Raw genomic sequence first — 14,266 nt, 5'->3', positions numbered from 1 at the left:
TAATAAAACCAGCCACCCTGTATGTTTTTTTTAGCAGCCTTACCAACATATCCTGTCACCTTGATAGGTATCTTTTATGTGCATCTGGCAGGGCAGATGGAACCGCAGTTAAATAACTAAAAGTTGCGCCATCGTTAAAAGCTGTGCCATGGGTTAGCCATAAAAAAGCAAAGCCAAGCAGTAGGCTTAATTTCTGGAGGGATATAACTGAAAAGTAGAGAAATTATGATAAACCTGTTCGAAACCTTGGTTAGAGTATGTGTGCAGTTGGTAGCATTGCTGTCCCAGGCAAGTTTCTAAACCTATGCCTTTATGGACTATAGTGAACCAACTACCCATTTTACTTCCTGCCCATTCTTAATTTTCTACAATGAAATGAAATGAAAATCGCTTATTGTCACGAGTAGGCTTCAATGAAGTTACTGTGAAAAGCCCCTAGTCGCCACATTCCAGCGCCTGTCCGGGGAGGCTGGTACAGGAATCGAACCGTGCTGCTGGCCTGCTTGGTCTGCTTTAAAAGCCAGTGATTTAGCCCAGTGAGCTAAACCAGCCCCTGGAAATGGAGATATATTATTAAAAAGATTTAGAGACAATGGAGAGGGTGCAGAGAAAATTTACAAGGATGATACCAGAAGTATGTGGGTATACACATCGGGGAAGGATAGACAGGCCGAGTTTATTTTGTCTGAAAATAGAAGGCTGAGAAGTGACCTAATAGAGGTCTTTAAAATTATGAAACATTGTGACGGAGTGAATACAGAGAAAAAGTTTCCACTTGTGGGTATAGTGTGTATAAGCTGCATAGAATCTTAGTTAGGCCACACTTGGAGTATAGTGTTCAATTCTGGTCACCACACTACCAGAAGGATGTTGCCTGATGTGGAGGGCATTAGATATGGGGAGAGGTTAAATAAACTTGGTTTGTTCTCACTGGAACGAAGGAGGTTGAGGGGCGACCTGATAGAGGTCTACAAAATTATGAGGGGCAGAGATAGAGTGGATAGTCAGAGACTTTTTCCCAGGGTAGAGGGGTCAATTACTAGGGGGTATAGGTTGAAGGTGCGAGGGTCAAAGTTTAGAGGAGATGTACGAGGCAAGTTTTTTTTACACAGAGGGTAGAGCGTACCTGGAACTCGCTGCCGGAGGACGTGGTGGAAGCAGGGACGATAGTGACGTTTAAGGGGCATCTTGACAAACACATGAATAGGATGGGAATAGAGGGATACGGACCCCGGAAGTGTAGAAGATTTTAGTTTAGACGGGCAGCATGGTTGGCGCAGGCTTGGAGGGCCGAAGGGCCTGTTCCTGTGCTGTACTTTTCTTTGTTCTTATGGGGAAGAACATAACTAGAGTCCATTAATCTAAGACGATCACCAAAATATTCAATCAGAAATTCAGAAGAAACTTCTTAGCAACAAGTGTTACGAATGTGGAACTCGCTACCGCAAGGATTGGTTTGAGTGAATAGTTTGGATGCATTTAAGGGGAGGTTCGACAAGCATTTGAGGGAGAAGGCAATAGATGGCTACAATGGCAGATTTAGATGAAGAAAGATGGGAGGTCTGAATGGAACATAAACACAAGCATGGACAGGTTAGGCCTGTGCTATATATCCAATGCTATATATTCAATGCAGTCCTTTGTAAAATTTTAATCTAAAAGATAGCACCTCAAAATACCTCACTCCCTTAATACTACACTGAAGTGTAAGCTTAAAGTACTCAAATTTCTGATGTAGGCTTTGAACCAACTGATTCAAGAAATATATGCATTACCAACGAACCAGTGGCTGGCAGCTTGCTGTACACAGAATATAGATAAATATTGAATCATTTTATTTTCACACTTTTGAGATGTTTACTTATAAATAATCTGTTACTTAGATCTGTAATTGAGATGATATGCCTTTTGACAAAAAAAACGGGAACGACCTATCAGTCTGAAATGAAATAAACACAGAACGTGCTGAAAACACTCAGCAGATCAGAAAGCACACATGATGACACAAATGTGGAATTAACATTTAGGTTGGCACAGTCGTGCAAAGGGTTAATGTGAATATGTAAATGATACAGTTCACATCATCTTGGGAAGTGATGTAAGATCACATATCTATCATGATCGGGTTCTCTCTTACAGCCTTGTGGAAAGGATGAAATGTCATTACAGATTTAGTTATTCTTTGCTTTGAATAAAGTTGATGTTAAGCCCGACCCAGAAAACTCCAACAGTAATCATTAACAACCACCTTGGACACAAGAAAATTAGATGTGACAGTGGATAAACACAGCAGGAAAACAAACAGCCAGCAACCAAATAGCATTTAGATCAATAGCGTAATTTAAAAAAGAACGGAATGGAGAATTCAGCGCCATTACCAGATTGCATCGCGCAAGTTGCAGATTCAAACCAAGCTGAAGGGTGGCTGAACTGACGCAAGGTGTCACACTGCATTGGGACTCGCTACAAAGCCAATCGAGGTCAGTACACCTTAGCACACAATGGATGGTTGTGCAGATGATCAGGGCAGCACGGTAGCATGGTGGTTAGCATAAATGCTTCACAGCTCCAGGGTCCCAGGTTCGATTCCCGGCTGGGTCACTGTCTGTGTGGAGTCCTCCCCGTGTGTGCGTGGGTTTCCTCCGGGTGCTCCGGTTTCCTCCCACAGTCCAAAGATGTGCGGGTTAGGTGGATTGGCCATGCTAAATTGCCCGTAGTGTCCTAAAAAGTAAGGTTAAGGGGGGGGGGGGGGGGGGGTTGTTGGGTTACGGGTATAGGGTGGATACGTGGGTTTGAGTAGGGTGATCATTGCTCGGCACAACATTGAGGGCCGAAGGGCCTGTTCTGTGCTGTACTGTTCTATTCTATGATATCCTAGTCAGAAAAGGGATTGATGAGGAAACCACTACATATGATGAAGTTATGAAAGTATTTGCTGTCTTCTTTAGTCTCAGAAAAAATCCCACTGTCGAGTAAGTGAAATTTAAGAAGTATGCCCAGCGGCCGTGGTAAAGTGTTGATTTGTTTACTAATGATCGATACCGACTGGCAGAAAATTGCAAGTCTGACAACTTCAAGGAAAATTTAATTGGATATAGAATCATTGTTGGAATCATAGATGAAAGCTTGTCAGACTGCTTGCAGCAAGGGATGGCTTAACACTAACCTAACATTCGGCTGAGGTTAGGAACAAAATTGTTCAGTATTCCAAGGTGACTGAGTCAGTGGAATTTGTTAAGTTTCAGAGTAAAAACGTGGCAGTACAGAAACAGGGTAAGTGCGAAGAGGGCCCTGCAACCGCCATAACCAGTCTTATCAGGGTCGCATCATTCTTCCGCCAAAACTGCAGAGTGGCATTTTTTGTAAGATGGGTCATTTTAAAGCAGTGTGTTAAAAGGAGTTTACATTGCAGAAAAAGAAAAACCCTCAAAGGTTAGCAAAATCCAACAAATGATTTAGAGGTGCCGTTCTGGTGAGAGATTAAAGAGATGAAAGGATCAATGGGGAGTTGAAAATGTTTGAAACTGGACCCTGGAACTGGAATTGGGTTTATTCCGATGCTGAACCATGGTTGGAGTGAGATCTTCTTCAGCCATCAAGTAAGTGTCCAGTTTCATGGACCAGGAAGCATACAGCTTAAAAGGTGTGGGACAGATGACTGCAACATTTCTATCTAAAGAGATGAGAATCCCCATAATGGTGTACAGTGCACAATCTAGACCCAGGATTGTTTACTCTTGGGAAGAAGGGTTTGTACAGTTTTAGAACTGATCCGAAGAGTGGAGAAATTGGAAAACCAAGAGCAGCCTAAAGATTTTAGATCAGAATTTACACAATTGTTCAAAGGGCCATGGAAGGTGAAATCATCCCATCTCATCACCTTTCATCTCAAAGCAAAGCTGGTGTTTTTCCACACTAAGGAAAGTTTCTCACCCACTTCTGCAGCAAGTAAAGCAAAAGCAGGAAGTTGACTCTATGTTACAATAAAGTAATATCACATGTAACAAAAAACTTACAAGTTGTTGTTGGGATATGGGTTCCAGTACCAAAATCAAATTGATCACGAAGAAAAAAGGAAATTCATCCAAAATCGTCTGTGGATGAGTGTCTGGCAAAGCTTAGAAAGAATTTGATTTTCACTAAGTTAGGCGCGATTGGCAATTACCCTTAGATGAAGAATCCAGGTTACTTGCAACCTTTATTACACCATTTGGGAGATATTGCTTTAATAGATTATCTTTTGGTATCATGTCTGCCTCTGAGATTTTTCAGTGGATGATGGCATGTATTCGGAAAGGAGAGAGTAATTTGTCATAATCTTCTAATTCATGGTTCTGCTACATCCAAACGAGGCCAGAGCAAGAGCTGTGCTACAACATCTACAAACAGGGTGGCGAGTGGCACAGAGGTTGGCACAGCTGCTTCACAGCTCTAGGGATCCAGGTTCGATTGGGTGACTGTGGTATTTTCACGTCCTCCCAGTGCCTGTGTGGGTTTTCTTGGGTCCTCCGGCTTCCTCCCACAGCCACAAAGATGTGCAGGTTATGTGGATTGGGCATGATCAGTGCGTGGGCGAGTGAGTGTGCCTAGGTAGAGTGCTCTTTCGGAGGATCAGTGCAGACTCGATGGGCTGAATGGCCTCCTTCTGCACTGTAGGGATTTTATGGACCTGCCGTTAATAACAAATATGAGTTCTCACAACCGAATATTAAATTCCTAGGGCATATTGAACATACGTCAGTGGTCAGTGCAGGTCCTCAGATAACTAGAACGATCAAGTAATTTCCACCTCTGTGAAACAGGGTTCGAGCTATTGTGAATCAAGCTCTTACCCAATTTAGCAAAAATGAATGAACTATTATGCCAGTTGCTAAGACAAGACCAGGCTTGTTGCTGGGAAGAAGCCCAACAGTTGTCATTTGAAAGGATCAAGGAAAAGTTAAAATCACCCGACATATTGACTCATTATGATCCAGAACTGCCTACAATTGTTGCCACATATGCAGCATCAACAGGATTGGGGCTGTGCACTTCCAGATTCAAGCGGGATGATAAACATAGACCAGTGTACTTCACATCTCATTCTTCGATCAAAACAAAAAAAGGTATGCTGTTATTGAAAACAAAGCCTTAGCTGCGACCTGGACTTGCAGGAAGTTTGCAGACTATGCCATGGGTCTTTAATTCACAGTTGAGGCTGACCACAAACCTTTGGTTACTCTGTTGCATGCAAAGTAATTACAAAAGATGCCACTAAGAGTATAAAGATGTGTGAGGTTGGTAAGACTTGATGTTACTACTGGTGCATATTCCTGCAGCAAGGCTGGAACAAAGGGATATAAAGTTTGTTGAAGATGCAGAGACCTTTACTCCACTAGTGACTAAATAGCCACCAGTTGCAACACTAAGTTAAAATGAGATCAGAAATGCAGATACAACAGACAAAGAATGTACTCAAAAACAAGTACTGCTTCAGAGGATGGCAGGAATATACACCACAAAATCCTACTCTGAGGCAATATTTTTGCAAAGAAGAAAGCGTAGTTTTACACATATGTTATACCTAGAGTCCTACAACTCGATATACTTCAGAATTTACACTAAAGTCACTTGGGGTATTTTGGACTATCGTCCAGAACAAGAAATTCTGTCTGGTGACCAGAGCTGGCCAAATCATTAGAAGAGATGACATCCAATTTCATCATGTGCGTTTTTCATTGACAGGAACAGATGGCATCCTCATTTTCATCCAGACCGTAGGAATATCTTGGGATAGATTTATTCTAATTCAAATGAAAACCTTTTGATAGTGGTTGTCTACTATTAACGGTGGATAGAATAAAATGTCTACCTGTTCATACATCTGAGGTTGTCATTGCACTGTTGAAACTATTTCTCATACAAGGATTCCAGAACTCATAATTTCGGACAATAACCCACTTAGTTTGCTAATAAGTACTTTAGAGATTTCACAGAATCTTATGGCTAGTTCATTATGGCACCTGTGAGTTAAAGGTGAGGCCGAAAGGAGAAGGCGGATGGTAAAGGCTTTATTTAAAACACAATGACATCAACCTGGTACTGCTAAATTATCATTTTACTGTGCTCCAGAATAGACTGGCTTATTATGAGCTTTTATTGGGAAGGAAGCTGAAAACTCAACTTCTCACTCTTCTGCAAACAGTTGTGCTACGTCTGACAGCAGCAGATTTGGACAAAGTGAGGAAGAAGGATGAGTAACAGTCGCACTCAAATGCAGAACTACTATAATCACCACAGAGTGCACAAACTACAGACCTCTAATCCGGAGGGGCGGTGTGGGTTCGTGATCAAGCTCGTCAAGGCCAAGTTCTTGAGAAAACACTATGGCTGGATTCTCCGATTTTGACGTTAAGTGCCGAAACTGGCGTGGGAACAGTGGTGTTTTACACCTGAAGAAATGGCGCAAAAGCGCAATGATCCTCTGTCCGGTGGGGGCTAGCAGCCGCGCAGTGTAATGCACCGTTACCTGTGGATACGACCGGGGATAGAGGAACTTGGAGTGGGAGGGTAAAGACCGCGCATGCAGCGGCCACGGCGTGCAAAATGGTGGCGGCCGCGCGCGGACAGGGCTGCCAAAAACTGCCCCCCTGTAATCAGCCTCGCCAGCCCAGGATCACCTCCCACTAGTGCCCCCAGCCAAAGCCCTCCATGCTCACGGCACGGCTCCCACCCGACTGTAGCGGCGCTGGACTCAGTCCGCCGCCGCCGCACCAGGTTCACAAAAATAAATAGGATAAGGGTTCCACGCCGTCGGGAATTCGGCCCATCGGGGGCGGAGCATCGGGGGAGCACCTCAGGTGACGTCCCGGGGCCCTCCTGATGGTGTGCGGCGTACTTTTTCGAGGGGGCGGAGCATTGCAAACGCAATGAGAATCCCACCCTATATCTGCGATCCTATCTTGTGGAGAATAAAATGGTGTAATGTGAAGGAACAGGAATGCACTAGGTTATACAAGGATAATCCAACATTTACCCTCTTAAAAATTTTATGCAATTCAGTGAGACCACCTCTCTTTCTACTAGCCACTTTTTTTCTTAGCTCTGATGATAGGCTGCTAGTCAGTATATTAATCCATTTTTTAGTTACTGATGAGCTGTGGTTTGTTTTTAGTGCATGCTTTTTGATTTTTCCAAACAAGCTCAGAACTGATGCTAAGTTTTGCTTCCTTGGGTGACAAAAAGAATGCAGTCTATCAATGTTACTGCAGTTTCTGGCTTATTCCCCTCACCCTTATTTCTAATAATTGAGCGCGCTGGGCCCCTATACTCTAATCCTTAATTCTGTAACAAATGAAAGGATAAGAAAAAACTGCTTACCCTTCTTAGCAGGTGTTGGTGCCTGTGATTTGGCAGGAGTCTTATGCGAGCTCTTGATACTGCTGAGAGTTGAAAATGCTGGGGAGGAATCTTCATCACTATCTGATTTTAAGATATCTATAGAGTAGAAAATAATTCATCACCTTTAATTAATAAAATTGAGAACAAGGTTTACATTTTCATTAATGAGAACTTGTCACCATATCACAACATGCCTAGGGCACTTTAGAAAGCTAAAGGAACTTGGAGTGGGAGGGTAAAGATCCAGTTGTCGTGGTCCATGTAGGTACCAATAACATAGCTAGAACAAGGACAGAGGTTAAGCTAAGGGAGTATGAATAGCTAGGAGCTAAATTAAAAAGCAGAACCTAAAAGTAATCTCTGAATTACTACCTGAACCATGAGCTAATTGGCACCGGGTTCAATAAGATTAAAGAGGTAAATGCATGGCTCAAACATTAGTGTGGGAGAAATGGGTTTGCATTCATGGGACATTGGCACCAGTACTGCGGAAGAAGGGAGCTATTCCAAAGGGACGGTCTTCATATGAGTCCTAGTGAATTGCGTAACTAGGACTGTAGTTAGGGCTTTAAACTGAAGCGGGGTGGGTTCAGTTGTAGGGGAAGTTATGAAACTCAAATTAAAGGAGGAGGTAAGAGTATAGGCTAGGCATGTGGTGAGTGGTTACCAGAAAATAAAGGTGAGGGACAAAACGGGTGATGGCTTTATGCATCAAGGAATTATAGAAGAGTAGGGAAATTTAACAGTGGAACAAATTTAAAAGCTCTGTATCGAAATGCATGAAGCATTCGGAACAAACTTAATGAGTTAATGCCGCAAATAGAAACAAAAGAGTATGATTTGCTGGTGATTACTGAAACATGGTTACAGTGGAGACCAGTCTGGGAGTTGAATATCCAAAAGTATGCAGTATTTCAGAAAGATAAACTGAAAGGAAAAGGAGGTGGCGAAGCCCTGCTCGTGATGAAAAGGATCAGTGCTGTAAAGAGAAATTACATCAGCACTGGAGATCAAGATGGGAATCAGTCTGGGTAGAAATAAGAAATAGCAACGGGAAAAAGTCCATGGTAGGAGTAATCTCTAGGTCCCCAAAAAGTAGTTCTGCAGTGGGTGGGACACAGTATAAACCAGGAAATACTGAGGGCTTGTAAGAAAGGTACGGCAATAATCATGGGTGATTTTAATATGCACATAGATTGGAAGAAGCAAGGGTAGCCTGGAGGCAGAGTTCAGTCAATGTATTAGAGACTGTTTCTTGGAACAGTATGTTGGGGAACCCACCAGGGATCAGGCTACTCTGGATTTGTATTGTGTAACGAGGCGGGATTAATTAATGAGCTCATAGATAAGGATCCTTTAGGGAATAGTGACCATAGTATGGTAGAATTCAAAATTCAGTTTGGGGCGTGAAAGTGGAGTACCATACTTGCATTCTGGAATTAAACAAACAATATTACGTAGGCATGAGGACAGAATAGGCCCGAGTAGAGTGGCCAGGAAGGCTAAAATGTAGGACAGTTGATAAGCATGGCAGTTGTTTAAGGAGATACTCAATTCCTCACAACTAGAATATATCCCAGTGAGGAAGAAAGATGGGAAGAGAGGTCAAACATCCAAGGACAAACAAGGAGGTCAAGGACAGTATAAAGACAAAAACTAAGGCATATCATATTGCAACGGTCAGATGCTAAATCAATACTCTGCCTCAGTTTTTACGGTGGAAGACACCGGTATCATTCCTACAGGAATGGGTAATTCAGAGGTAATAGACAGGGAGGAACTTGGGCCCCAGCTATTCACAATCTATATAATTATGGGCGGCACGGTAGCACAGTGGTTAGCACTGTTACTTACAGCGCCAGGGTCCCAGGTTCAATTTCCGGCTTGGGTCACTGTCTGCGGAGTCTGCATGTTCTCCCCATGTCTGCGTGGGTTTCTTCTGGGTGCTCCGGTTTCCTCCCACAAGTCCCGAAAGACATGCAGTTAGGTCATTTGAACATTCTAAATTCTCCCTCTGTGTACCCGAACAGGCGCTGGAATGTGGGCTTTGGCGAGGCTCTGCAGAGCATGGCCAATTGCTGAGGAGCATCGCTGAGGGCGTTGACACAATGGTGCAGACTTTGGGGAGCCGCCAGGGCCAGATGATGCAGGGGCAGCCACTCCGTCCTAAGGTGAACCCCAGGGCCCTATGGGCACTGATCAGGAGGGGGGGGGGGGGGGGGGGGGCACAAGGTGGCAACCCAGACCCATCTGATGGACTGGCGACAGTGCCCATCAGCTCCCCCGAGTTCCACCCCTCTGATGAGGCCACGTTTCGAGGCCAGCACCCGGATCAGGGAGGCACAACTGTGCATGTGGTGCCAAGTGTGCCAGGGCCTTTCGGTCCCGGAGGACCCCTGCCAGGGGCATCGAAGGCCACACGACGTAGTAAGCAGCGGGCTGTCTCCACCTCCGATGTGCATGCAGGGGATAGACCTAGCCGTAGCAAGGAAGACCAGTGCGTTGAGGATCACTGAGAGGACACTGTGAGGGATGGGGTAAGTAGGGGGTAAGGAGGGAAGTGTGTGGGGACGGGTGTTGGGGGGGGGGGGGGGTAAAGGAGGGTGGGGCGCACCACTGGAAGAGCAGGGCAGTGCTGTACAGTTGTATGAGAAACTTTAAAATATCCTCACCACAACTAGTATGACACCTCTGGCTCTTTGTTCTGCAATCTTTGGGCCCACCATCAATACCATGCCACATTACCCCCAGACACGTGGCCCTCCAACCCCGCCACACATACCTGACACGCCCTGTCCACGCATACCTGGCCGCGGACATGTGCCCGGGGCTGGGCCCAGCCCCTGCGTGATCAAAGGCTGGCTGCTGCGTCTGTGCTGCTGCCCCTCCCCAATATTCAAGCACAGTGTCCATGCATCAGGATGTGATTGGCGTGCTCGGCAATGAGCCCCACATGCGAAATGGCACCCTACCCATGGGGATCCACTTGGGATGTGTGAAGTGCTCACTTAACCACGAATGCCTTCAGCTGCAAGGAAAGAGACCTCCGCGGTCAGTGGGAGTTATGGGTGGTAAGTGGGCAAACAGGCAGGACCCCCAGGGTGGGGTTGCAGGAATAGGACGTGGGATTTGGCCTAGGTAGGGTGGTCTTTCAAAGAGTTGGTGCAGACTCAATGGGCCAAATAGTCTTCTTCTGCATTGTTGGGATGTCCCCGGAACAGACGATCCAAGAGTTGGCATGGAGGACCCGCACACAGTTGACCCCCCCCCCTCCCGAGCAAAGGGGCAGCAATCCTAGTTACCTGGGTTCATTCCGTGTGAGCGAAGATAGCTGCTCAGCTCCTCAGCTTCCCATAGCAGCACATCTCCAGTCTCACGTTTTTCAAAAGGAGTACTGATCAGCGCCAGCGTGACCACTTGCTGGGAAGGCAGGTGGATCACAGGAGACCATTGGATATGGGTGGCTCCCGTTAATTGCATGGACTTAAATGTGATTATTGGTTTCTTGCCAGACTACGGCAGGATGCCGATTTCGCCTATGGAAGCGGGCAGATTGCATCGCAACGGTTTGACACCCGGCACGTTTCTTGTTTTTGGCCTCTCCCGCTATTCATCGGCTTCATCGCACTCTGACATAAAGGTAAACGCAATATCAACTAAGCCAGACACAGCGTGATCAAAGAATTGGGTTTTAAGGGTGAGAAGTGTGCAGTAAATGAGAAACTGAAGGTGCTGGGGATAGATTCCAGAGACTGAATCATGGCAACTAACAATATGAACAATGGTGGATGAATGAAGGGGTACAGAAGAATCCAGAGGGAAAGGAATGGAGACTTTAAAGGGGGGGGTGGGGGGGTTAGAAAGAGTCTAGAACTGGAGGAGGCTACAAACATAGGAATGAACTTATATGATTTTAAATTTGAGACAAAAGTGAACTGGAAGGCATTGACAGGAAATGGGCTGAGCAAGACTTCAGCTTTAGCTCTTATCCAGGGGAAGTTGTAAGAATCAAAATTCGGTGACAGAGCACAAAACTTCAAAACAGAGTAATGATAGCTTTGAGTTGGGACAAACACAACCAAAGAAGTTTATTAAAGAACATAACATTTTACATGTAAAAGTAATTTGAACATTCTTATTTGTTTAACCATAAAAAGGCAAAACTTAGTTTTTTGCCAAAATCATACTTTTAACCAAGTTGAAACGCCGCAGATCAAAAGCTGTAATTGGCAACGATCTTCACCAGAAATGAAGGATGCACCATTGAAAACTAACCATATACATTTCAAGATATGGACTCTTGGGATGTTGGCATTACTTTAAAGGCTGTCATTTATTGGCCATCTGTAATTTATAGCTGCCCATGAAAAGATAGGGCACTGTCCTTTTATAGTACCAGAATCAATGTGGTGGGGAACTCCTACAATGCATTTTGATCGAGAGTTGCAAGATTTTGACTTGAGATGTAAATTGCTGTTTCTTGATAGGCAAAATTAGAATGGTGTGCAAGTTGGAGGGAGCCCCCAGGAGTTTGCTGCCTGTGGCATTCTCGGTGATGGAGATTGTAGTGTTGGGAAGTGCTGCTTAAAAATCATTGGCAGTGGATCTGTAGACAGGACATACTGCAACCACAGTATACTATAGTCAATTGGTGGATATTTAGGCTAGTTGCTTTATTGCCAATCGTCTGGACTGCCTATCCTGGATGGTGTTGAGTTTTTCACATTACTGCAGCTGCACCCATCCAACAAAGTCGAGAGTATTCAATCACACTAACTTGCATCTTTTAAGTGAGAATGATAAGGCTTTCGGGAGTCAGGAAATTAATCACTTGTCACAGAATACCAGTCTGCGACCTGTTCTAGTAGTCACAGTATTTATGTGGCTGGTTAAGTTGATTTTCTAGTCAATAGTGATCTACAGGTTGTTGATGGTAATGCCATTGAATGCTATGGGGAGGTGGTTAGATTCTGTTGGTCATACTGTAGGAAACCAGAGATCTGTTCAGACACCGGAACCTTTGTTTGAGAACCTTCGCTGTGTGCTCAAATAGGATCCAATGATCAAATGGCTCTGATTATACCCAAGTTCTTCAAGCATGGTGGGGTTTTGGTGTAAGCAACAGCTATTCCTCATGTCCCAGCAACCATCCTGTCACATTCATGGAAGAGCAGAATACTGCAGTGATAGCTGGGAGTTTCAGGATGAAAGAATTGTGAAAACTGCTTAGGAACTTTGCACAAATGCCCAATGTTGAAAATCCTCAAGTTTTCCCGTGTTGGAATTAATGGGGAGTGATGTAGTAGTAACAAAGCATTAGTAATCTGCTTGATGCAGTTATGAATTGCAAACAGGGGTGTTCAAGAGGTTTTCTGTAGCAGTCTGCAATGAGCCAGAGAGAAAGAAGTAAAATTATGGTGACTGAGTCACTGGCCAAGCACAAACTCATGACCCTGCAAGAGTCACTGAATAATTATCAGAGATAATTATCAAAGCTGATTTTTCCCAATAGCCTAGGTATGCTGGATCTAAAATCCAATTGTAACATGCTCAATTCCAGGATCTGCTCAGACAAGGAGCGTAACAGACATCTACAGACGCTGAAAGATGCCCTCGTACGAACGGGATATGGCGCTCGACTCATCGATCGACAGTTCCAACGCTCCACAGCAAAAAAACCGCACCGACCTCCTCAGAAGACAAACATGGTACACAAGCAACAGAGTACCCTTCGTCATTAAGTACTTTCCCGGAGCGGAGAAACTACAACATCTTCTTCGCAGCTTTCAACACGGGATCGATGAAGACGAACATCTTGCCAAGGTCATCCCCACACCCCCACCTACTTGCCTTCAAACAACCGCACAACCTCAAACAGACCATTGTTTGCAGCAAACTACCCAACCTTCAGAACACAAACCACGACACCACACAACCCTGCCATGGCAATCTCTGCAAGACATGCCAGATCATTGACATGGGTACCACCATTACACGCGAGAACACCACCCATCAGGTACATGGTACATACTCGTGCGACTTGGCCAACGTTGTCTACCTCATACGCTGCAGGAAAGGATGTCTCGAAATGTGGTACGTTGGCAAGACCATGCAGACGCTGCGACAACGGATGAACGGACATCGCGCTACAATTGCCAGGCAGGAATGTTCCCTTCCAATCTAGGAACACTTCAGCAATCAAGAGCATTCAGCCTCTGATCTACGTGTAAGCATTCTCCAAGGCGGCCTTCAGGATGCGCGACAACGCAGAATCGTCGAGCAAACTTATAGCCAAGTTCCGCACACATGAGTACGGCCTCAATCGGGACCTTAGATTCATGTCGCATTACATTCACCCACCCCCATCATCTGGCCTGGGCTTGCTAAATCCTACCAACTGTCCTACTTGAGACAATTCACACCTCTTTAACCTGTGATTATCCTTCTCTCCAGTTGCTCCGTTTGAACCCGCAAAGACTCACATTCAAAGTAACATCCTGCATCTTTGACTTTGTCAATACATATGTTTCTGGAACCCACCTTTTCATTCACCTGAGGGAGCACTGTGCTCCGAAAGCTAGTGATTTGAAACAAACCTGTTGGACTTTAACCTGGTGTTGTAAGACTTCTTACTGTGCTCACCCCAGTCCAACATCGGCATCTCCACATCATTAAAGAAGCATTACAGCTTCTGCTATTGATAATAATTTGACCAACCTGTTTCTTCTGTGTTCTCATGATATGACGGCGCAGAGAATATACTTTCTGGTTCGTGGTTTTTTGTAGACTGTGGAGTAACCTTTCCAGCACTAGATAACAAAAAAAAAGTCCAAGATTGTAGAAAAACCAAAATATATCTTGGTAACTTGTTATGGCTATTCCAATT

The 14,266-nt window shown here is 44.7% G+C and overlaps 1 protein-coding gene and 1 long non-coding RNA gene across 5 annotated transcripts in view; one reads left to right on the top strand and one right to left on the bottom strand.

Moving 5' to 3' along the window:
- Positions 1–14,266, bottom strand: part of LOC119966108 (DNA topoisomerase 2-beta-like) — a 221,267-nt gene that overhangs the window by 17,837 nt on the left and 189,164 nt on the right. For all 4 annotated transcript variants that reach the window (XM_038797331.1, XM_038797332.1, XM_038797333.1 and 1 more), the window contains 2 exons: positions 14,098–14,189; positions 7,360–7,476 (listed from right to left, as the gene is read on the bottom strand). In XM_038797331.1, coding sequence (XP_038653259.1) covers positions 7,360–7,476; positions 14,098–14,189 — 209 coding nt within the window. The remainder of the gene's footprint in view (positions 1–7,359; positions 7,477–14,097; positions 14,190–14,266) is intronic.
- LOC119966111 overlaps positions 1–14,266 on the top strand; it is a 59,874-nt gene that overhangs the window by 25,593 nt on the left and 20,015 nt on the right. The gene's annotated exons all lie outside the window — the stretch shown is intronic.

This window comes from Scyliorhinus canicula, chromosome 5 (assembly GCF_902713615.1).
Source record: "Scyliorhinus canicula chromosome 5, sScyCan1.1, whole genome shotgun sequence".
Classification (NCBI taxonomy): Eukaryota; Metazoa; Chordata; class Chondrichthyes; order Carcharhiniformes; family Scyliorhinidae; genus Scyliorhinus; species Scyliorhinus canicula.
This window is presented reverse-complemented; position numbering and strand designations above follow the sequence as displayed.